The sequence below is a fragment of the Stegodyphus dumicola genome, chromosome 9, assembly GCF_044657685.1.
Source record: "Stegodyphus dumicola isolate Sdum_Otavi_A_Nest chromosome 9, ASM4465768v1".
Taxonomy (NCBI): domain Eukaryota; kingdom Metazoa; phylum Arthropoda; class Arachnida; order Araneae; family Eresidae; genus Stegodyphus; species Stegodyphus dumicola.
Window position 1 is genome coordinate 120496561 of NC_140776.1, and position 26689 is coordinate 120523249.

The 26689-nt window shown below is 34.5% G+C and overlaps 1 protein-coding gene across 4 annotated transcripts in view; it reads right to left on the reverse strand.

Annotated features, from left to right (window-relative positions):
• The window catches only part of LOC118205143 (5'-AMP-activated protein kinase subunit gamma-1-like), a 552717-nt gene that overhangs the window by 208460 nt on the left and 317568 nt on the right, over positions 1-26689 (reverse strand). For 3 of the 4 annotated variants that reach the window (XM_085824013.1, XM_085824011.1, XM_085824014.1), the window contains one exon: positions 24199-24229. In XM_085824013.1, coding sequence (XP_085680139.1) covers positions 24199-24229 — 31 coding nt within the window. Of the gene's footprint in view, positions 1-16; positions 334-24198; positions 24230-26689 lie in introns of those variants that run through there. The other variant, XM_085824016.1, reaches the window with a different exon arrangement.

Consider the following 26689-nt stretch of genomic DNA (forward strand, 5'->3'; position numbering starts at 1 on the left):
AACATCGAAACCTTACCTGCGTCATCTGAAGAGCTGTCGCTTCCGCCGGAAACCGTGTATCCGTCCCGGCGTTTGCGGAGGTGGACCCGAAGGACACGGAACGGAAGGGTGCACGATTTCTTGGACGAAGGGGAGACCTTGAACCGATGCCTGCGATACCAGGCGGACGGGAGGACGCAGGGGTCAGCCCCTGCGGCCGCTGGAGGGACGGCCGACAGCATCGGCGGCGAACGGAGAAAAACTGGAGACGTGCTCCTCGCGGTGACCGGAACCTGGTGAGAACATTCGATCCGTTCGCAATCCCAAGATTCTGAGAGAGAACAGGTGTGCGCAGTCGCTGACCCAATGGCAAAAGAAGTTAAATATAGCTGGGTTATCGACGCAAACGAAACAAGGGTCCCGAAGAAAGCAGATTTATGATTTCTCATAATATTCGATCGATTAATCGCCAAGTCTGAATTCGTTCGGAGAACTGGTGTCACGGCACCACCCCAAACCATATTCGAATACGTTTGATTTGCTTATATATTCTCTCCACTTTCCTTTCACAAAACTATGGGTGAGAGCTCTCCAATGAGGATTCAGTACATTCTTTTAACCACAAATGCGGACTTCGCGTATTTATCATATTCATTATTTATGTCTTAATTTGTTTCAGCAATAAATACTGGTCTGAATAATTTCGATGTTTGCACTTGATTTCAATATTTTCTTAACCTTAAGAATGCTTTCGAATTTTTAATTTATGAATTATATTTGGTGTGTGTATTTAATTATGGCAAAGCACACGAGGGCTGTCTGCCTAAAGGGAGTGATGCCTTCGTGGAGGACTTTCTAAGGGAAACTGGCTCGTATACACGTTACACATGGGGAAAACCACGAAAACGCCCATGCAGCCAGCCCGTTCGCGGGATTCGAACCTCGGACCGAATAAATAACTTATAAACTACCAGTGTTCAGCGACTTTACCGCTCGGTCGCTGGTGGGCCTGAATTATATTTGGAGGACATAGTATAGGGTGTCTTCTATAAAACATTGCTTAATGTTTCATAAAAGAGAAATTATCTAAATCAGGGATTCTCAACCGGTGGTACGGTACCACTGGTGATACGCAAGAGAAAAATAGGTGGTTGAAAAAGAAACAACGTATTTTAACTATTAACTTCAAAAATTAAATACCCCAGGATCCTGTTTAAGGTTTTTCTCTAACTCTCGAAAATTTATGCGTGGTGAGCTTTGTTCATAGAATAGCCGCTCATAGAATTTATCAAAATAATCCTATTTTTTTCCTACAAACATTCGTTTAGCTGCATATATAACAAATTTTTTTATAAATGATGTTTTTAAAAGAAATAATAGAAATGGACGTAGTATTCGACAGGAAAAAATACGTTCCTATAAAAGATATTAGTATTTCATCATTTCATTTAAAGTTGATCGATTTATTAGCATGTCTACACTTTATGTCGCCATCATTTCTGGGCTCATATTGCTCTCTTTAAAAAAATTATTTTTTACGTCGATTTGCTGTCTCGACCAGCAGGTATTTTGCCTTCTTGTTGACAAAATACCTGCTGTTAAAGACTTTTTGTTTTGAAGAACTCAAATATTGTACATGTAAATATTTGTTAAAAAATAATAACACAAACTGCGCAAAAGCGATTATTTACAGGTGATGGATCCAGGACAATCTAACAGCACTAAGAACATTGAAAACAAAAGAAAAGTTGCTTATAGAAAATTTAATGAAATTTATTTCATCATTTACGTTTACTAGGAATGGAAATGAAGTGGACCCTCAACCTCAATGTGTTGCTTGCGGTGAACAGTCAAAGTATTCAATCAAATCCAGTCAAAGTATGAATTCATCGTTTCTCAAAAGACATCTTGAATCCGAGCATGACAGTTTAAAAGATAAATCTGAAGAATATTTTAAGAGGAAATTTTTGGGAGTTCAAAAATAGTAAATAAGTAATGAAAGGGTTTTTACAGCTTTGGAAGCTAGTTACTTATTAAGCCTAAGAATTGCCAAGAGTGGGAAGGCTCATACTATTGAAGAAAAATTTACATTACCAAAACCTAAAGATATCGTCTAAATATTATTCAACGAAAAAGTGGCTAATGAACTTATAAGCTTTTTCTTCCGCCTTTTCTAACATGCCTTCGTGGTGTAATGGTCAGCACGCTCAGCACGTATTCGAGAGGTACGTGGTTCAAGTCCCGGCGAGGGCATTGCTCATTTTTCATCTCTCTTGCTATCAAAAAATAGCTAATGTTTCTACAGTGGCGCTCGAACTAAAATAGTGGTGGATAATGATTCTCCAGCACCAGGATTTGGCGATTGGGTCCCCTAATCCCCAGTCCCCCTTTAAAAGGGAGAATATATAAGATATTTCTCCCGCCTTCTTAGCACGCCTTCCTGGTGTAATGGTAAGCACGCTCGGCGCGTGTGTGAGAGGTCCGTGGTTCAAATCCCGGCGAACGAACTGAATATTTTTCATCTCTGCTGCTTTCAAAACATACCTAACGTTTCTACAAACTTAATAATATTCCGTTATCAAATTATACAGTAAGTCGACAAATTCCTGAAATGGCAAATTCCATAAAATACGATCTTATTCAAAAAATAAAACACAGTGAGTATTTCGCATTGCAGTTAAATGAAAGTATTGATATAACGAACTTTGTTCAATTATTCGTTTACAATACGTTTCGAAGAAGATAGACAAATTGCCGAGGAGAATTTATTTTGTGAATATCTTCATGATAGAGCAACCACAAATGAAATTTTCAAAGTAATTGACCCTTTTATGTCTCAGAATGATATTCGTCGAAATAAGTACATTGCCGTATGCAGCGACGGAGCTCGGGCTTTAACTGCAAAACATTCTGGTGTTATTTCTTAAATAAAGAAAGTCGTATTCATCGTGAAGCTTTAGTACCCAAAACAATCCCCGACATCCTACAAACCATTTTGAATCAAGCTGCGAAAATTGTTAATTTTATTAAAAGCCGAGCTTTAAATTCACATTTTATGCCACGAGATGAGTAGTGAACATGAAACGCTTTTGTTACATTCCAAAATAAAGTGGTTATCAAGAGGAAAAGTTTTAGATCGTCTTTTTAAATTTCGATTAGAAATTCAAATTTTCCTCATTGATTCAAAATTTGAATTGCAAAAATGCTTATTTACTGAATGATGGTTGGAGCGTTTAGCATATTTAGCTGATATTTTTGTAAAGTAAAATGAATTAAATTTAGAATCACAAGAACAAAGTATAAACTTGTTTACCATTAGAGATAAAATAAATGCAATGATAAAAAAACTCGAGTTAATGAAAGAATTGGATAATAATATTTTAAGTTTTTACCACTTTTAGGAATTTTTCTAACCGAAATTAATTTGAAAATAAAAGAAGAATTAACATCCGACATTAAAAATCATTGTTTTTCATTGATAAATGAGTTTAAGATATATTTTCCCAAGGATTATGATTATGGAAAAAAAAAAAAAAAAAACTGGATTAGAAATCCATTTTGATGAAATGTACCTGAAATTTTATCCCAAAGAAAAAAAAAAGACATAATTGATAAAATTCCCGTGATCGAACTCTAACTAAAGATTGAAAAAATAACACAGTTGTTAACTTTTGGCTGAACCGAAAAAAAGAATTTAAAGGCATTTCAAATAAAGCTATTCAATTTTTATTCTTGCACAACTTATTTGTGTCAGAAAGGATTTTCTTCCATGTTATATATAAAAAATGAATGCAGAAAAAAATTAGAAGTGGATTCTAATAATTTACCGTTAAAACTAACTGAAATAATACTAGACATAAATAAATTGACCTCTCTTAAACAGGCCCAGATTTCTACTACTTTTAAAAGTATTATAACTTTATTTTGATAATTAAAATGGTAACTAATTTTTAATCTAATATTTTTTATGTGTGCATATTTAATACAAATAGTCAATAGGTTGTGAAGATGGCAAAATATATTTTTTATAATATTCCTAATTAGAAATTGAAAATAATCATTGTAAAATGAGTGGTGGTACTAAAGTTTTTCAATTTTTGTTTAGATGGTACGCGCTAGTCAAAACGTTGAGAACCGCTGACCTGGACTAAGAGATCGAACGCCATCAATTAGTCAAACTAAGGCAGTTTTTAGTCAATCGAGCTTACGTTTTTACTTCCTTATACAAAGTAAGAGAAGTATTGTAATCGCAAAAAATTTCGCCTATCGTATTTCAAGGAAAATACCCATTTTCACAGTTCCCGAATCCACTGGGGTGACCTTTTTTTCTTGTGACGTTTGTACATACAAAAAGAACAAAGGAATTTTTCTACAAAATGTATTGTAAAATGGGTTCAAAAGGGATTTTTTCGTGATGTCTTGCACATACGTACCAATGTATCTCGCATAACTCAAAAACGATAAGCCGTACAACGTTGAAATTTTGTATATGGGACTGATATAACATCTATTTTGCACCTCCCTTTTTTACTGCAATACGTAGTATCAAATGTGAACATAATGGGATCCGTGTAGAGAGAATATATGGCTTAAAACATCTTATTCGGCCTTTATTTTTAAATCGTTGGTCGTTGTTATAACTTCCAATTACAGAGGTGTTTTAGAATGTTTTGGCATGAAAAATAATAATTCAAAAATTTTAAATTTTTTAATTAAAATTAATTTTTTTAATTTAAAAAGTAATAATAATTTTCGCTAAATAACGAAATCTAACTTTTAATGCGGTCTCTCGGTTCCTATACTTATATTTGGGAAAGTTTTATACTCGTTATGAAAAATTAAAATTATAAGAAATTATAAGACTCACGTACGACAAATATTGACCGTGGTATTTAATTTCAAAATTTGCAACTTTGGATGTCATTTTCAACTTGCTTGGAGAAATCACTTAATTAAATTAGAATAATTCAAAGAAATAAGTTTCAATGAAGTGCAGCAAAAAATGTGTATAATTAATAAGCCATAGAAGAATGTCATGGGGTTTCCACATCATATTTTTATAATTTGGGTTTTTAACCTTTCCTATACTTGACGTAATTTTCACCTACTCAACAATCGTTTTGCCATTAGCTACCCTGTCTTAGTTTAAATACAAGTATTTGTTTTTTAAGTAAGAGTATTAATATTTTTTTTTCCTTTATAAACTTTGGTGGAATACATTGTTCTGATGTTCATTAATAATCTTTAATTATTAATTACCTTTCCTTTTTTATTTGACAATATGTCAATTTAAAACGCATATAATTTTTTTAATATGCTGGGTCACCTTCACGAGGTGTTGAGAGGGTTACATTCGAAAGGTGTCTATAAGTTTAGGGGTGTTTTATATTTCTATGGATAAAATACCTCTAAATCCATGTGTATAAAAATTTCTCTTTTGGGGTGGCAACCCATCAAAACAGTATAAATAGAATTATTATTTAATATTTTTTCATATTTCATCTCTCCATTTCACTGATTGTCTCAGGGGACTCAGATGTATTAAATTTCCTAAATTCGACGGGCATATTTCAGAATAAAATCTAACCCAGCAACAAAGACGAATCTACACGAACCATTTCGAATCTACACGAATACTCATGTCTTTACTGGAATCAACTCAATACTACATTCTCTTGATTTTTTTCACAGAGGATTTCTAATTCCATTTGAACAACTACGTCAATATTTTGGATTAGGTTATTTGAATATGGCAAAACACATACAAGGACTATCCGGTTAAAGGAAGGGATGCCTCCGTGGAAGACATTCTAATGAAAATTTACTGGTATCCATGTTACTCATGGGAAAAACATTTAAGCATTTAAGAAGCCAGCCCGTTCGTTAGGGATTCGAACCTGGGTCGAACTTCCAATACTTAATGCTTTTTACAAAAGAAAAGAGAAGAAAAGACGGGAGACAATACGACAAAAGAAAAAAGAAAAGAGAGGCAAAGAGAAGAGAGGATAAAAAATGATGAGAAGAAATAAAAAAGAAACAAAAAGGAAAGAGAAGGGAGGGGAAGGGAAAGAGAAGAGAGGAAAGAAGGAAAGAAAAGATGATTAGAAAGGGGAGGAAAAAAGAAAGGAAAAGAAAAGAACGCGGAGGGAAAGGGAACGGAATGAGAAATAGAAAAAAAGAAAAGAAGAATAGGTGTGAAGGGATTAGAAAAGAGGAGAGAAGAAAAAGAAAAAGGAGAGAATATAAAAAATAGGAGAAGAGAAACGAAAGGCAAAGAAAAGAGAGTAGAAAACCATGGAGGTAGGAAGTAAGTCCTTTCCTACTTCCATGTGGAAAACGAAGGAAAAAGGAAAAAGAAGAAAAAAGTAAAAAGGGAAGGGACGCGAAAGATAAGGAAAAGAGAGATAAGAAAGAGAAAAAAGAAAGGAAAAGGAAAGAAAGGGGAGAAGAAGGGAAGAGAAAGACGAAAAGAAGAGGAAAGAAGAAAGGGGAAAAGGGAAGGAGGGAGACGGATAAGGAGAAGAGAAAAAAAAGAAAAGGGAAAATGAGGGAAAGAGAAGACAGGACAAGAAATGAAAAGATGAAAGAAAAGGAGAGAAAAAAGAAAGGAAAAGAAAAGGGGGGAAAGGAAGGATTAAAGAGAAGATGAAAGAAGAAAAGAAAAAAGGGAGAGAAGGGGTAAGAAGACGAGATAAGGAATAGACAAATAGATAGATCTGGAGTCCCCTCTTGTTATGCCCAATTTCTAATGCCACACCGAGGAAAAAAACATTTTAATTATTATCGTTTCCAGCGTCATTATTCCTTTGATAGATACATCTTTCCAATTTCTAGGTTGAAAAAACTCCACAGATAATTAATTAGCTTCGAGATGATTATTAAAGGCATTACTAATAACGTCAGTGATCGTACTTACTTGATATATTCTTTGATATTTGATACAATCTTTTAAATATTAATATTAACCTCATTCCATAAAAAACGGTCTTTTTTCAAATGAAAGCAGCAGGATTCTAAAACTTCAAAATCAATCAATCAATAAGTAGTATTCAGTGTTATGCAAATTCTGTTTTACGTCAAGAGCGGCGCAGACGCAAAATAATGAAGATTTTTTCCGAACACTTGGAAATTCAATTTTTAAACAGCTGGAGTTTTATGTGCGTGTATGTTTTTTGTGATGTGTGCTTTCATGAAGCATGAAATTACAAGGAACTTAACAAGGTAGAATTTTCGTGTTTTTGGCGTGCTTGCGAGTTGCCGTTTTTAATTTTTAACCTGTGGATTGAAAGATATTTTTTAACTTTTATTCTCTTCATTTATTTTTATTCTCTTCATAGAATAAAAATAAATGAATTTGTGTCAATACTAAGAGTTTGTAATTTCCTTGAGTTCTACTAAGAGTTTAAGATAGCAAGCCCGCATACAGTTCAATATTAATGATGGAACAAATAAAATTTAGACAGAAATAAATTAATTTAAAAACAGTGATCTAATTTAGTTAGCATATATCTCGATATTTCATATTTTTCTTAATAATTAACATTCACCTTAACCCATAAAATAACTCCGAAAAAAGACAAAGATTCTGGAACTTTAAAAAAAGTTTGCATAGAAATAAAGAGGGTGCTTACATATTTTAGAAGGATTTCGATAAAGAATATAAAAAAATATTGGGAATAAAAATTTCTGGAACAGCTTATTATTTAAAATGAGAAATATCGTTTTTTTCCCCCAAAATTTCGCATGCAAACAACCTGTGGATTGAAAGATATTTTTGCACTTTTCAGAGAGAACTATACCCATTTAGTAATATAAAAAGGTTGTGAAATACATGGTATTAAAATTTCTAAGTGCAAAATAAATAACAATATCCATCAGAAAGCGAAAAACCGTCAATCATTACCTTCTACATAGAAAGATGATTCCAGACGAATATTCGAAAATGATAGGTACTGCTTTTCGAAAGTTAAACCGCTGGTAACAAGAGAAAATCTGCCGATGCGAAGAAATTAATTGCCGAGCCTTTAAATATATCTGTAGCAAAAATAAATAAAATAATAAACCTGATTTACAACATAAAAAAGCTAAAAAAATAAATTTCACCAGCTTTTTGCCGAAGCATGTGGCTCAATACGAAACATTTAGTAGAAACCTGTATGAAGACCAGGAGATAAATGGAAATACATTTTGACCCTCGATGAAGCGTGTTTACCTAAATGGCTGCAACTACAAAAAGGTCTATTTACTGTTGAAAACGAAGGGGAAAAATGTACAAACCTGGTTCCGTCAATGGAAATGAGGTTTCAATAAGGGGTTTATGATTGTCGTAGGATTCTCTTACAATGGGAAATTAAAAAGAAGAAGAGTGAGAAAAAAAAATGTTAAATCAACTCAACGTATTATCAAGAGAAAAATGTGTACATCCAAAATTTATAGAAGAAATTACATTTCCTTATTCCAATGATTTTCAAAGACAAACTTCATTACGACAAAGCAATAAGTCGTACATCGAAAAGTACCATTGCATTCCTTGAAAAAAATGAAGACTGATACAGGTAGAGCATATGTAATATTTTCAACGTATTCCTACGCGGTCCCTTGACGCTTCACATACTGATTATTGCGCCTTTAGTCTCTTTGAAAGAGCTCTTTCTAAGCGCAAACCCAACACCGATAGACTCCGGAAAGTAGTCGAAGAGGAGTGAAAATGAAAGTCCCTGGAAATTTTATGAAAAGCCCTTCTTTTATAGAAATCACGATGAATACTTATAATCCAGAAAAAGGGCTATCAGATCAAACATTTAAACAAATACTCTTTACATTTTAAATAAGAATTAAACGGCACCGAAATCGTTCTAAAAATGTACAAAAAGTCTTTGTAAATAAATTTAAAAAACAGTGATGACATTTACTTGATATATTCTTTGCTATTTCATATTTTTTGCTTACTTAATTTTAGCCTTAACTTGCAAAAACATTTTCGACGAAAACAGAAATATTCTGAAATTTTAAAATAAATAAAGAAACAAACAAAATTACATTAAAATAAGCAAATGTAAAATAAATAAATAAATAAATAAATAAAACAGGAAATCGTAAAATAAAAGAGTCGCTCCTCAACAGTAAAAGTGGCTCAACAGTAAAAGTAACTTTAAGACATTCTGTGTTACGTGACGCTAGCGAAAATATTTATAAAGACGAACGAGTGAACGAAAGTCACGTCACAGACATGATGACAAGAAGGGTCATAATTTACAAGAAGACGAGCTATGCCATCACGATTATAAGAAACGAAAGCTCTCGTCTCGTCAACGATTACCCACGGCAATCACTTAAGGACCGATGAATGCTGTTGCTGCATAACACAAGTATGTCATTGTTCGCGAAAGGCGAAAAGATATATGCTTCTTGTGGCACGAAGTTTCCTAGCCGTTGAGGAGAGTTATAATACACCTTGACAAATATGAAGAGCTGATTGACGATGCTCGAAAGAACGTGTTTAATCTTATGTTTGAACTGGAAAGAAAATAACGGGACCGAGTTTAAAGCGTTAGAAATACGAAAAAAAAAAAAATTTTTTTAGCTCTTAATGGGAATCATATAAATAATTTCGGTTGATATTTTAATCTTTATTTATTGGCAATGAAATAAATTATTGGCAATTAAATAAAAAGTGCTGCTTCCTATTTTGTGAATCTTTTATGAAGATAAAAGGCTAAAACACGCAAACTACACCTGAGTGAATAACCTTTTTTTTTCTAAAAAATACGCAAAGGCTTGTTTTCAACACAAAAGGCACAACCCACAATAAACACAGAGAGTGACGTAGTATATAGGTAACGGGGTATAGAGAGTGACGGGCATTTACGATTGCCTTTTTGGAGTGCTCCCCACTACCTCTCTCCTCTCAATCCGATGACACACTGTACCTACCGCACTCTTTCATAATGCGTCACCATAGCTGAAGCATCCAACGGGCTTTACGCAGAGTCAAGAGGCTTCATTTAATGGCATGGAAGCAAGCAGACGGTGATTTTTCTCTTATTTTGGTCAAAAGTGAAATGAGCAAAATTCTCCTGGGTAGAGTGATGCTATCCAACATCCTTATGTGCACGAATGCGGCGGACGGAGCTGATTTGGCGCGAATTTCTAAATAGGTCTTGACAGCTAGTAAAAGGAGGAAAGAAATATTTCTATCGTAAACTTGAGGCCAGTTTCAGATGTAAAAAAAGTAGCAAACGTTCGATTTTTGTAAGATGGCGAGGTGGATAATGCAGAAAAATCACAATCAGAAAACTTTAATTCACGTGTTCTCAATCAGGGGTGAATTCCTCTCGAGAGGGGATTTCATAGTCCTAAGGGAGGGGGAATGCAGTCAGCCTTATTTAACTGTTGAGTATTTAGCACTCTCTCTGTCCCATAATAATTGTAGAAGTTGATGAATTAATTTTTCCCATTTATTTCTTATTAAAAAACTAGATATAATTAAACAACAAACTGAAAAATATTACATGTAATTTTTACTTTAAGTGTTCAGATACTTTCCGGATAACAATTTCGTTACTGCATTTAAACTTGTAGGCAGGATTCGTTGGCTGCGAATTTCCCTATACGTGTAAGCTTAAAATTATTGGAGCCGAAGTTCTTCATCGCTTCCAATTTAACGTTTTGAAGTGACAAAAACGTTATTATCGAATATTTCGGAAGAATTATTAACGAAGGCTATGTTTACTGCTTATGTGGTGCCTCTTCTATGAAGAGGAATACGCCTACGTTTTTGTTCTCCATAATCTTTGCATTTACGTCCACAGTGTTTTTTTAATTCAACGTTATCATAAGATCAACCTTCACAATGATTTCCAAACTTTTGATACGGTCATTTTGCTGCATTTAACTTGTTTTGCAGCTAACGTAATTTAACTTTTCCGCAACGCTTTTTCATTTGTCGCATCAAGAACTGGACTGGACAATCGCAAATCGATCTTTGCTGCTTGAAAACTCTTTTTTTTTTTTTTTTTTTAAATCTTACTTTTATAATGGTTTGATATTCAACTGAAATAAAGCAACTGATTTCGATGAAATCGGAAAAATGGTTATAATTCGTAATAATTAAGTTAACCTAAAAACTGAAAGATGTTTTTAAACAAATGACAGATATCATGAAACAATTGAAAACTTCTCAATTTTGCCCTGCAACATAACTTGCAGCTGCATCCGCCAATAATTTCCGTTTAATTATTCAATTGCTGCTATTGTTACGGGGCAGAATTAGTTATCAATTTATGAATTCAAAAGACAATTTTATTCATTGGTATTTATCAACGTTATCTATACTTTTTTTGTTTTCTATTTAATTTATTAAACACTTTAAAAAACAATCTGAATCTAACTAAATATGCATATGTATTTTTGGAGATTTAGAGACGAGAGGAGGGGGACGCAGAGCTTACTTAAAAAAATCCTTTTCCTATAAGTCTCAAAAAATTTCCCCCTTCCCTCATATTTATAAGAAGATTTTTCTCTTAATAACAAAAACTATATCTCAAATCCTTCTTAAAACTATTTTTGGCGATACTTTCTTCGTTCAACCTATTGAGGAAGTGGATCAAAAAAGATACGAAAGATTGGGCAAATTTCCAACACTCTTCATAATGCTTGTGGCAGATGCTTCCAGATGAATTTTGATTCTTTTTTTCTGGCTCTAACTTCCTTAAATTAGTTTCTTAATATTTTACTTTGTTTACTTTTCGATGGAAAGTAGAGTAGAAACACGGTAGTTTTGTCAAGCTGACATTCCTAGACATTTTGAAATATCATGACGACATGACACAGAAAAATGTGAATTGTTTTACAAAGAGTAAATAACTATTTTAATAGAGTTTCGTGAATATGCGAGAGAAAGGTTTTTGGTTTTGTATTGAATACAACAGTTTTACAAAAGCTTTCAAGCGAAGAACTGTTATAAGGTCTTAGCATGCCTTCGTAGTGTAGTGGTCAGCACGCTGGGGACGTATTCCAGAGGTCCGTGGTTCGATTCCCGGCGAAGGCGTTGCTCATTGTTCACTTTTTCCTGTTAAAAAAATACCTAATGTCCCTACACTGTAAAAACCGTATAAAGATATTCAAGCAAGGAGTTCCGAGAACTATGAACATTTAAAACTATTTCTTGAAAAATTAAGGAGAATTTTTATGATATTTGAAGAACTTTAAATGCTTATATTTTGACAGAAAACGAAATGATGGAGTTTAGTATTCTTCGCTAGCATAAGCTAAGTCCAAACCCCTAACAGAAAGAATAATTGCTACGTCTGCAAAGAACTGCAGAAGTTAAGAAGATTCGACAGAACTTTTTATTAAATCTGAATTGAAACATAAATGCACGACTCGTGCTTACAAATTAGACAACGACTTGTGTGGATGTAACTTAAACCAACAATAAATTCAAATTTAAAAACTAAATCTAGTAGCCAAAGGCTACACAAATCATTTAACGTGAAATCGGCTCAAACTTCCCAGCGGAGTAAAAATTTAAATACCGGCCATTATAATGCAGAGCCGAAGACTACAGTCTTATGTGAGTTAGCGCAAACCTTGTAACGTGGCCTTGAGAGGCAGAAACAAACTCTGTTTTACAGTCCGAAAATCTCACCTTAAATTCAGTCGAAACTTATTTACATTCTGGTAAAGTGACAGTACAGATCTAAATCATAAATTTCTGGTTATAAAAAAAATAATAACCTTACAAAATGTTTAAAATTAGACTGAAGATTTTAATCAGATTCATTTGTTGTCAAAAATTAATTATGTAAAAAGTTAATTAGATATTTATATTTTCCAAATTATATTTCGCTTGTTTTGCAGCTCTATTGCGTGTTCTTTCAATACGTCTTCGCTGTCCCCAAGCCTTTTTCTCTCTGAAAGAGGAATATATGAAATAAAAAAAGTGTAAATCAATACTATACCTTAAATTGGCAATAGCCCTGTGTTTCTTTATTTTAAATTGCGTATCTCCTCTTTCTGTTATAAAAGTGGGAACCGTTTACGTAGCACCTGTTTCTGAACTGCGTCTTTTCATAACAGATCATAATTCCTTTTGACTCTCCCATGTTTCTGAATGGGTACTCCATCCTTCCCGCTTTACCTTTGCTCTTGCTAACACGCGCCGCTCGTCTCTCGGCTTCGTTGATTATCCAAAGATGTCCTAAGTTGTACAGAATGGTGGGGGTATGTCGCACCGATGATAATGTGTGAAGAAGAATATGTGTATCAAGAATTAGTTGTCTAGTAATAAAATTATGTGATGTATCTACTACGGTCACGCCTATCTGCAAGTTTCTTCTTCGCAATGCATCCTTCAAACTACACAGTAACACAACTGCTCAAACCTATTACTGCTATCGCCCAATCATCAAAATATTACATATATATTGTGTGCATTGTGCTTGGCGATTAGTAACGCCAAGCACCGAACACCGAAGAGCCATTACATTATGACCACCCTCCATCTATAAAAATGGGCTCGTCCAGGAACAAAACCACTCAGCGTGCGCGGCTGATGTTGGAGTATATATAGCGGCTATGCATTGTCTTTCCCAATATAGAGCAATTAATGATATAATGGGGAAAAGCAGCTGATTTCGATAAAGGTCAAATCGTTATGGCTCGGCTACTGGGAACATCAATGTCAGAAATGGCACGTTTAGTGGGCTGTTTACGTACAGTTGTTGTGAGCACATATCGAAAGTGGTGTATGGATGGTAAAACGACAAGCCAGCAGTGTGTCGTCGACGGCGCATTGATTCCAGAGGAGAGAGATTGCTACGCATTGCTCGCCGTGACCGAAGAGCTACAACAGCCGAAATCACCACCAGCTAAAACAGTGGCGACCCACACAGTGTTTCTTAACACACTGTGCAGCGTACATTGCTGCGTATGGGTCTATGCATCCGGAGGCCGAAGCATGCCCCTGCACTGACGTCATATCATCGCCATCTGCGTCTGCATTGGACCACAGAAGTATGGAAGAAAGTTGCATGGTCCGACGAATCACGTTTTCTGGGCCATCACATCGACGATTTCCAAGCTAATACGCCGATTTCCAAGCGAAACTCTGGCTCACGGATGCCCACATGGACAGAGACAAGCCGGTGGCGGGGGTATTATGGTGTGGGCAATGTTTTCATGGAGCACATTAGGACCCATAATCCCCATAGAACAATTCCCGTCGTACAGTGCGCTACGTGAACATCGTTGCATACCATGTTCACCCATTCATGACAAGCAGTATTTCCGGCGGAGGATGGTGGTTACGAACAGGATAATACACAACGTCATAAGGGTCGAATCGTCAGGGAGTGGTTCGAGGAACATTCCAATGACTTTCAAGTCATGTCTTGACCTCCAAATTCACCTGACATTAATACAGTAGAGCAGCGATTCTCAACCGGTGGTACGCAAGAGAATAATAGGTGCTACGCAAAGAAACAAATTATTTTTAACTACTAAATTCAAAAATTAATCCGTATCCGTTTTTATTTTCACAAATGTTCTTTTAGCCACACACATCACAAAATTTGTCTTAAATCATGTCTTTAACAGGAATAGAAATGGATGTTATACTATTTAATAGGAAATAAAAATAAGTTTCTATAAAAAGATGTATAAAAAAAGATGTATATTATTAATTCTTTTACAGTTGATGGATTTATTAGTCTGTCTACACTTAATGTGGGCACCATTTCCGGCCTCATATTGCTCTACTTTTAATTAGAATCATTTCTTTACTTCGATTTGTTCTTTCTAACAGCAGGTATTTTCTCTTCTTGTTGCTTTCTATTCCTTACTTTTCTACGAGTTTTGAGAATATACGTCGTCTGTTTCTGAAGAACTCGTAATATATTGTGCATTTAAATATTTGTGAAAAAAATAATAAAACAAACCTAGGATTTTAAAGTGGAAAAATGGCTAGGATTGACTAAGCGGAAAAGTGATGATTCAAGGGTGATGGATGCAGGACAAGCTACTAGTACTTAGAATACTGAAAAAAAAATTATAGCAAATATGATAAAGGTTATTTATCATTTGGGTTTACTTGGAATGGAGATAAAATGGACCCTCCTCCTCAATGTGTTGTTTGCGATGAATCATTGTCCAATTAAAGTATGAAACCATCGTATCAACAAAATCTGTTTTCATATGGAAAAACGTTTTTGGTAAATTTTTCCTCGTCAACATTTTTTAGCAGATTTAACTTAAATCCGTAATAATCGCCAAGCACAATGCCAGAATAAAAGGTTACCATACTCCTTTATTATTAAATTACTAATATAAAAATTGTCTAGGCATCGCTACATGAGTCGTTACTCAAGCTGTCATGTTTTGATAAACATGCGGTGATGAAAGGAAAGTATAACAAATAATGATTTGCTAGATTGGTGTCAGATCAACGATGTATCTATGTGGAAGGTTTCGGTTTGAGATGTGTGCCAAGCAGATACGTAGCAAGAGACAAATTACTGATCGTACAAATCTATGCTAAAATGATTGTTTCTTCAATAACAATGTATTTTATTTAATGTCGAAGTGAAATTAAGAATCAGGACTCTCCAGATGTTTTATTATGCGCGGAGGGGGGGAATCAAATGTGCATGCGTAAAGCCTACGAGAAAAGCGTTGTTGGTGGTTTTGAAGTTCGGATTTTAGATAATTCCGGATAATGGGCATCTGTATTTCGGACTCTGTACTGTATAGTACATATTTCGTATTTCACATATATTTAACAACATGATATTTGAGCGTTTACGCGTTATAAGAAGTAAAAATAAAAAGTAAAAAAAAAAAAAAATTTAATGCAAACACTGTAAGAAAAGAATAAGTTATAACCGCTAAACTGTGTACATGATCGACATCTGATTTGAAAATAATACACTGCAAAAGTGAGAATCAACAGTAATATCTTCTCTGGTGTTAAAAAACATTCATAAAATTCAAAAGTAAAAGTTCAGTTTGATCTTCCTATTGATACTGCAGATCAACATCCGAAACATTTTTAAGCAAATTATAAAATTAGATTTTAATAATAATAATTTTAATAAGGCATGTAACATCTTATCTACTGTATTACTGGAATCATAAAATTCACAATTTTAAATATGTAAAAATAATTTGTCATCTGTTTTCCAAAATAAAATTCTTAAATTGCTTTACAAGCTATTGCCATCCACAGCAACAAAGTAAAATGTAATTAAACTAAACATTTTGGCATTTTATAGTATTTTCAAACACCGAGTTAGTATTTTTGTGTGCTGACAGTTCGTATAAATTTTGCTAATAAACATGCCAGAAGAGCAAAAAATTAACCAAAAACTTAGAACCTTTTTTACAACTCCAAGCAATAACATTTTTTTTTTACGGGATGAAGACATCCGATGCAAATCCAGATATTTTCATCATCCGGATATTTTCATTAGTTTACATTACAGTATAGCGAATATATTGGGCTTATCGGAAAGTCATGTCGTATTTTGCTAACAGATGTCGTTAGTTCGTTGCAACATGCGCACGCACCTCACTGAAATACCATATAAGGTCACAACCCATTCAATGAACAGAAAATTGTTCGATTCGAATAAGTTGGATAGATTTTATACGGAGTTGAAAATGGAGGAAAAAAACTGTTGGTTTTCGCTATATTTTGCTTTTTTATTTCCGCAAAGGCAAGAATGCGACGCAAGCTTAACGACGGCGATTTATTCAGCCGTGTACTGTCAGCAATTGGACAAATTGAACAATGTAATCAACCAAAAGCGGTCAGAACTCGTGAATTGTAAAAGCGTTGTGTTTCACCAAGACAACACAAGACCACACACGTGTTTGGTTACTCAGCAAAAGCTGCTGGAGCTTGGTTGCGATATGCTGCCCCACCGTACACTCCTGACCTTCAGATTACCATTTGTTTCTCTCTTTGCAGAATTCCTTGAATCATAAAACATTCGATTCCGATGAGGCTATAAATCGGCACCTGGTACAGTTTTTCGCTTCTACAGATAGGTCATTATACCAGCGCGGAATTATGAACCTTGTTGAACGATGGAAAAAGGTCCTCGAACAGAATGGCCAATATATTACTAATTGAATTCTTATTTTTATAGGAGTAAATCACCTTTGAAAAACATAGTAATACGACATGACTTTCGATCACCCCGATAAAAAAAAAAATATGGCGACAATTTGTAAATGTGAACATTGATCAGCTTGCATACAAAGCTCATAATTTTTTTTTCCTCTTTACCTTTCCCAATACAAGATTTCTCGAGAATTTAAAAAAAATACCGATCAAACTTTGTTCTCTCGAGAAATGAAAAATATCAAGAAATCTTAATGATTACTCTGAAGCTCTTATTCTCGCACTACAATCCCTCCCTAAAAGAATGCCATTTCTCCGATTTGCTGTTCTTAAGATGATTTGCTGGTGATGAACGAGATTTCGTGGAATCTCCACTTTCTCCACCAACTAATCCGACGATCAATGGACGATCGATAACGAAGGAAAGGTTCGTGTCTCTAGCGCCAAATTCTCGATTTAGTTTCGACAAAATCGTCACGACTTTTGCTTGAACTCGTGAGAGGAAAACATATATGTACATGCTTTCATAATCTCTTATTTTCTCAAGAGAAAGAGGAGTTTCATTCATAATTCTTCGACAACTTCTTATTAACAATAGTGTTAATATAAATCAGAAAATTTAATTAAAAAAATCTCTAATCAATAGAAATAAGCACAGATACAGCACTCTAATACTGTACTTAATACATATAAGACCCATATAACTGGTAATAGGCACGATTATAATTATACAATGCAATCTTTAAAACCCTTAAACTAAAATTAGACTCCTTAGACTTTTAAATCCTTAAACGCTGATTACTCAGTCAGAAAAGACTATTAATTACTTCTATGGATAATTAATTAGGAATAGATATTACTTAATTATTCCAATATTAAAGTAGTTTTTGTTTACGAAAAGATTTACTTCAAAGAAATTTTGGTAACGATGAACATTCATTCATGTCCAATTTACCTTTACATACCCCCGCCCTTCCGGAAAAAAATATTTTATGAACTATCCAATCCGTTTAATTCAATTTTGCAAGCAATGTGCGAAAAACAAGCCTAAATAGCATTACTTAAACAAAAATGATCAAATGCTTTCTGATATGCAAATGAAGGCGTTAGGTCATCTGATGGTGAATCAAGCGCTTTACGCAAATAGAATATCAGAGTGAATTTTTGCAATACAGCGTTTGGTTTCATGTACAAAGCCTCAAAACAGTTTCTTACAGCTCCGAAGTATCATTTAGAAAAATATGTGAACGTATCATCGGCGTATAGATGAAGGGTAGACAATCACGGGAGCAAACAAACACGTAAAAGTAAATGGGGTACCAGAGACTTTCGGTATAGAATGGAAACAGGTATTGCCCCAATACACTAACCGGATAAGAGTGTGAAAAACTGAAATTGACTGTATGCTTTTTTTCCTAAGAAGCATGAGACGTGTCAATATTTCAAGACAGAGAATCTCTACGATATGGAAATAATTTAGAACTCATGAACTGTTGTAAAGAGGCATGGACAAGTCGCAAAATGAGTAACAATTGCTTGTCAAGATCAATAACTAGCAGTAACTACCCATAATATAATATGATATATCTTATCGTATTACCTTTATTATATAACTAAATTGGGGGAAACTTAAAAAAAGCATAAGTAAATAAATAATTAACAAAAAGCTTAATCTTCATTGTCTTAGAACAAGAAACGATCTAGTTCAAGGAAGATTTAATATACTTATAAAGAACAATTCTTAAGTAACTTCAAATTTAGTGGCAGATTCACGAGTCACAGTAATATTGGTAAATTACCGCAAATCAATTTATGATAAATAAAAGAAAATTTAAAGGGCAGTTATAAATTTGATCCTCAAAATCGAAAAACAATTTCGATACAACGCACACCACTACAAACTGACAGCTTATCAGATAGCATACAAGTGCTGCTAGAATATGAAACTAACAAGAACATGCGGTTAAATGTAAACAGGAAATAACACACAAAAACATACATCGGGAAAAGAACTGATAGTTCATGAGCCATTCAAGATTACAGAGAAACGTATTATCAAACGGCTTGTAAATGGTTGATGACCTCTGGCTAATTGATACACATCTCATTCGGTTAGAATTTTTTTTTACTGTATTTAGACCTTGAAAGCATTTCATTGAAATAAGCTTTGTTTTGGTAACGTATCAGGTAATTAATCCTCAGCTCTTACATCTCTTCCCATTTATGTTCCTCGCAGTGTAGGAAAATGACGTCAACTAAAGCCATCCAATTTCGAATACATATACTCGAACATGGACACCCCGAAGTCCGAATTTTGAATTTTTATTTATTTGGAGATTCGTAAAAACTTAATAAATTTTTGGTTAATAAACTGAGCGATTTAAAAGTGAACAGTGACAACCCTGTTCGAAATAAAGAATTTTTATTTCTTTCCAGACAGACAGTTGCCATTTGGCAAAATGTAAGGTATTTATTTATCTTTCATTTTTAATCAATAAACTCGGCTATTTCTACGAATATATTGCCATTGACCGAAACAAAATACTTTAATTTCGTCCTCGCCAGCATGTTGCCATGCACTAAAGTATAAGATATTTAATTTTTAAACTTAATTTGTCTGTTATTAAGTAGAAAACTTGTAAAATGTATTATGTTAATCAACCGGTTACTATAATTTAAGTCTTTATTATAACTTCTTCTTTCCATGTTCCTTATTAGAACTCAAATTATTTCAAATTTAGAATTCAGATTAGTCAGTTTGAGCGTATTGACGGTTATGATTCTGTTGTAACATTTTCGTCAGTTCTGCTTAAAAGTAATATTCTGGAATTAGCAGTATCGCTAGCCGATATTTTAACTACGCGCCGGTAAAATATCTAAGCGAGTTTATTTAATGTATAACGATATCAACGTTCAAAGTGAATTATCTGTTCTGTTAATTTAAATATCCACAAGTGGTAGAAATTTCTGCAGCAGAAGTTGTGCCTTTATGTTCAAAATGAGAATAAAATAGAAAGGCTATTTAAATCTTTTCGTGTATTTTGTGAGTTGCTCAAGACGCACCGATAACTCGCTATTTGCTTAGTAGCGTTTCCAGAACTTTAACCAGTAGCACCAATTACAATACCATACGAGCCATTATTTAAAAGCAATAAACACAATTCTTAAGAATGTTTTTATTCTTTTTTTAAATCTGATTCATTAAAATCAAAATTCATAAAATTAAAATAAAAATGCATTTAAACACAAGATGCCTGATTCGAAACACAAAATATTTTTATAAAATCGCACTAGCTGAACTCATTAAAATCGAATACGTAAGCGTACACATGAGTGTCTGCGGAAGTGTAATTATGGAAGGGATATCAGCGCAGGAGAGGCTTTTCGGCGATTTCTGTGCTCGTACTACTTCACGACATTCGTCACGTTTCTCGCCAGAGTTCGGTAAAATTTATGAGGCATCAGATAAAATGAGTGGCCCCGAACGTATGGATAACGCTATGAGATACAGAATTATGAGACACAGGACTGCTGCAGCTTTACAGCATTCACGTGAGCTGTATGCTGCCACTGGAACCCAAGTTTCACGGTCTACAGTGGACCGAAGGCCACATGACATAGCGCTCTACGCCAGAAGAGTGCAACATACAACGCCCCGCTGACTGCAACATATAACGCCCCGCTGACTGCAACATACAAGCGAGAGCGTTTAGCGTGGTGCAGACAACATGTGCCTTGGACAAGACTACAGTGGAGTATCGTGCTTTTTATAGATGAATCGAGATTTAGCCTGAATATTGATTCTCGGCGTACCTGTAGCTGGAAAGTGCCTAAAACACGATACCGACCCTACCTCATCAGGAAATGGATCATTACGGTGGTGGAGGCGTAATGGTTTCGGCAGGCATTATGTTGGACGGCTGCACATCCCTCCATATGTTTGACGAAGCATCCATGGCTGCTATGAAATATAGGAAATCTTAGAGCCCTATGTTCGACTTTTCAGGGGCTCTATTAGTCCTGGGTTCCTTTTAATGGAAAACAAAACCCGCCCACATAGAGCTCAGTTGGTCGAACATTACCTGGAAAGGATATTCGCCGCATGGATTGGCCAGCCAGATGTCCTGAACTTAACCCTACAGAGCACATCTGGGACGCTCTTGGAGAGCAATTTCGTCTCGCCATTCGCCTCTGAAAACCATCCCGGAGTTGAAAACTGCCTACTCTTCCACTGCCTTCAGTCCAGTATGCAAGCTGTCAGACTGTGAAAGGGGACCACACCCCATATCAGACTCATTATTAGTTCGATATCACAGCGTGAGTTTTGGACATCCCTGCATTAGGAGCTTTACTGATAATCGTGCATAGATAGAATGACTTTTGAATAGCACATCTCTTTGTCTGTTATAAATGTATATTCATGTCAAATTTTATTAAAACCTGTCCATTAGTTTTTCAAAAATTAAACGTAATGTGCTAATTTTCTTAACTTTGCACACAAGCCAGACTATAATAGTTATAATCTCCATTTGAATAAATTGACGATACAAGTTCAGCATCGGGGGGTCGTTGAACATCGAACAGAAAAATAAAGCTCATTCAGTTATGTTTATTTTTATAATAAACAAGGCATCAAGGGCTCTAGACGTGTATAACACAGAGCAATTCCATCCAAATCAATATGTTATGTTCCTAATGATTATTATTCGAATTTCTAGCTGAAAATGGTCACAACAAATAATCAAAGCACATCAGATCATGCCCAGTCTCCATTGAAATGGTATAAAGCACCTACGTACAGCAGTAAGTCAACGAAGCAATATGAGTAAATCACAAATACTCAAAAATATCTCAACAATAGCCAAAGTGTGTAATACAACGTATCTGAACAAATTTGAAAACTTGATTCCATCGTTTAAAATACATAACTGGCTCAACTTAAACATAAATGCAATCCCAATGGGATCCATATGTGAATATGCAATGAAGAGGAATTAAGTACCCTGCGTAAAAAAATAAATGGGACAGTTTCCTATATCTCCCGTTATACTGGGCCGATTGACGAAATTCAAATTGCGTTTTTCATGTCTCGAAAGCGCGACTTAGGACATGTATTAGATTTATACATAGCATTGTTCTAATATAGGTATTTTGACACAAAATCGGACATTTTATGAAACAACATCCAATTTGTTTTTCCATATTTCGATTCTACGGTTCAAATTACGCCAAAGTGTCAAGTTTTATGAAAATCGCACGAGTAGTTTTAAAAAATTAGCTCTCAAAATTTTACCTCCTTATTGTTAATTGAATTTGATATATATTTATTAATATCTCGGTTTTTATTAAACATATTCGATTCTTCCTTTCATATTTAAACATTTAGGTTTATTCCAAATAAAATTTGCCCATTTTATATGATTTATTTTTAAAATTTGCATTTTTAAATAATTTTTATAAATTTTTCGAAAAACATTTTGAATTTTAACCTATAAAATTTTTGCCATCATCTTAAAGCAGACATATTTCTAAGCAAATCTGCAAAATTGACATTTTGGGATGTTTTGAAATTTGGCATATTTATTATATTATAAGCGATAACGACGTTTTTTCCGCGCTCGTGGACAATGGGAAAAAAAAAAGAGAAAGGAAAATAGGTTGCTATAAATTAAGAAATTCGCCAAGTGAATTATTTTGGGCTCAAATTGAAAAAAACATTCGCCAAGATAAATTTTTAAATTTCTCCATACATTTCTTACCAAAAATTACAAAATTTAATATCTAGGCATAATTTGAGTCGTAGAATCGAAATACGGAAAAACATTATATGTTATTTCAGAAAAGTCGAATTTTGTGTCAAGACACCTATGTTACAGCAATGCTAGATATATATCCTAAGTCGCGCTTTCGACAAATGGGAAACGCAATTTGAATTTCGTCAATCGGCCCAGTAAAATGGGAGATATAGAACCGTCCTTGACAGTGTCGGTTGCATAAGCTAACAGTGGCTACTCAGCACCGGAACAGCACCGTGGGCCACAGGAAAGCGTTCTTAATATGGATAACTAGTGTAACAGGCCTTACTAACTCAGGGTAACTAATAGGTCTCTCCTGCAATTATCCATAACCTAACCTAACGAATCAAATAAGCGAACGCGTGAAACTTATATCGGAATAAGAATGGGAGGATTAAAAAGCATAGAAAAATTCCAGCTTTCAAGTTGTATATACATTCTGAAACTATGCGATGAAATTATACGAAGATTAAATAAAAAATAAATAATATTGAATGAAAATTAAACGAAAGCGGATCCATAATTTTATAGTTTTGTTTTATAATCAAAGTCTATGGGACAATGACCAATCAAGTTAACAAAATAAGTCAACTCATGAAATGAATAAAAAATTTCACTGTACACAACGATTCAGCCAAAAACCTTAAACTTAATGCCTAAAACGGAACAATAAATTGCGCCAAATTAAATGATAAAGAATGAACTTTCATCCAATGAGATGAGTGCACTGCATGCAAAAAGGGGAAAATTTGGTCTCTGTTTTACGTTGCGGGAGTATTAGAGGGTAAAGGTTTTCCCCTTTGACTTTTTGAGATCAACTGAGTGCGAGCATTCTTAGAGATAGATCCTTTAGTGCCCACTTTCCTCGTGTTTATAAGGTAAAGATAAAGAAAATTATAAGATGATTCGGCTGCCACTTAAATAAGATGCCCGAGGCCTAGGCCTCGTTGGATAAGGTATAATTTAAAACAGCATAAATTCCACAAACCGAGAAGCACCATCTAAAAGCAGTGTAGTCAGTAGCTTTATGTCATTCATGTTACCATGCATGCTACTTTAAATGGGCACTTCAAGGTCGCACCGATCATCCTCTGATTTACGATAGTAACGTGCGTCCTCATCATCCGCACAGAGGAAATTAAGAGATTTTAACAAAATAGAAGATTCGATCTTTTATTCGCAGCAGTCGTTGGCATGGTTGAATCACGGACTGGGATAAAGAAATGATCGCGAAGTGCCCATTCTGAAGTAACATACTATAGCAACGAAATTATGAAACAAAAAAAGTAATGTACTTACGTGACGAAATTGTGTTGCCTGATGCTTGTTTCTGAAAAGAAAAAAAAGTAGTTTATAAATATTATCAACTTGCAGTTCACAAAAAGAAAAAGCAATATTACCTTAAACAATATATAAACTGTGCTTACTTTAGCAGAATAAGCAATGGAAGCGTACAGTTTCTATGATGATAAAGTGTTTTAACTTTAGATCAATGTTCTTCAATAGACGTATCAAGCCCCCACGAAATTTTCAAATTTATATAGCCTTTTATGCCATTTAGAAAGACTCTGCTAGGCCAGATGCTAAACATTTTACCGCCAGTTGCAGACTCAGTGCAAATACATCGCTGAAATCTAAAAAATTTTGCCGCTTATTCTAAAAATTATACTTGCCGTCTGTTATTGCCTGGCGAAAATGTTAATTAGGAGCATTTCTGCATTGGCTCAGACGAACGGTTATCGCATGTGTGAGAAACAAACCGTTAACGATCTAACTGGTTTTTCGTAGTTGTATAATTGCATGGAGGTAAGAAAGGACTAACTTCCTACCTCCATGTATAATTGCGTAGTTTGACAGAGCGCAACCTTGCCTGGCATTCTGCCGAAACACTTGGAATCCTCTAGAAGGGCTGTTAATTACGAGATGCGGAACGAAGTGTCAGAAGAGTGTCCTCTCTCCGTCGGAAAGAGGAAGTTTACTGCCGTATTTGGTATATCCAGAACGTAACTGATCACATGACATTTGCCAATATTGTAATCGTAACATTTCTAGTATTGTAAAGTGACATTTATCAATATTATAAGTATATTTTTCATTCTTTTTCTAAAATAAATTTCGTGTTTTTTATAGCCAATATGAAGAATAACATATATAGAATTTAGCATAAAAATGAAAAAGAAATGTCATGATTATTTATCACAGAACATAACAGGAACTTACTTTCAGCTCAATGAGCATTACCTGATGTTATACGATGGTGCCTCCGAAGATACTACGCAATAATTAAATAACTATAATTATCATCTTTTATTGTATAATTATTATTAAGAAATTTCTTTTTTTAGAATGTAATATTATACATACATTTAAGATCAAAGTTAAAAAATATATGTAATAATTATTAATTAAAATAATTACTTCCTATCGTTAAATTATTCTAATCAGTTATGATAATATTAGAAGAATACCTTATAATATAATGTACAATAAAATACAGCAATTAAATTATTATAATAAAAATTGTTACACAATAACAATTATTTATTATAATGTATAATTAAATTACATATATAATAGCAAAATTAAGTGTGCGAAAACATTCATGTTTTTAATAATATTGTTACCTTTTTTTTTTTTTTTCTTCCTTCACGTTCGTACGGGGTTCGTAGATTTGGAGTGAATAACGACGACACTTGATGAAGTATCGAAACACACTTTATTTACCAATATTAATCAGATAGCTCCAAAATCACTTTTACAGTCGTTGAACTATTACAAACACGCTGACACGTTCAGCGACACAGCCTTCACACTGTTAGGCAATAACGGTGGAGATAGCTTCACTGCAAAGCACCAGAGTACATCTCCCGACTCTGCTTGGTCGTTCTCGGAACTCTCCACGCTACAACTCGCGATGCACTCGACGATACACAAGAGTATAACTTTCGACTCAGCACAGTCTAACACAAAATTCGACGATGCACTAATTCGCAATACACTAAAAGACTCTCTCGATGCACTCGACGACCAACTCGACGCTAGACTTCGAGATACTGCCTCAATGACTGACTATCAGCTCGCTAGACGAGGCACACACTAACTGACTGCGGACCAGCAGGGTTTATATAGCTTTCGGCTTATGTTCGAGAACATTCTGGGCTAAACCGGTAAGAATTCGTTCCAGAAGGTTCTCCATCCGTCCATGGTATATTGCCAAATGTCGCGAAATGGGTGATTTTTTGCCAAATGTGGCAACCCTGCTTTACCTTGCCATTTTATGGCAACCCTAAAACTGCTCTGCGGGGAAACCATCTTACCGCGCCTGTACATTTCGTAACAATATATATCTATCTATCTATATATATAAAGAAGAAAGTCTGTGTGTTATTCGCTAATAACTCAGTCACTAACTACAGCTATCGTCATCAAACTTTCTACAGTTGTTTTCTCGGCCCTGTAAAAGATCGATGTCCACCCCCCAACCAAAAAAATAGCTAAAATCAGAGATATTAATTAAAAACGCTTAAAATGCTCATTTTCTCCCTCATTTCTCCGAGTGGCAACAGTGCTGAAATCAGCATCAATGGCAATAGTGATATCAGCAACAATGGCTGCGTGCCATTGTTGCTGATATAATGAAAGAGAATTAGTTTACTTTTCTCTCGAAATTTTTAAGTGGGTTCCATATCACATCAAACTGAAAAATGTATGGCAATGCATCGTATACTTTGCTCAAAATAATGAAGTACTTGCTTTCATTTTTGCTGAAAGAAATGGCAATTCCATATGT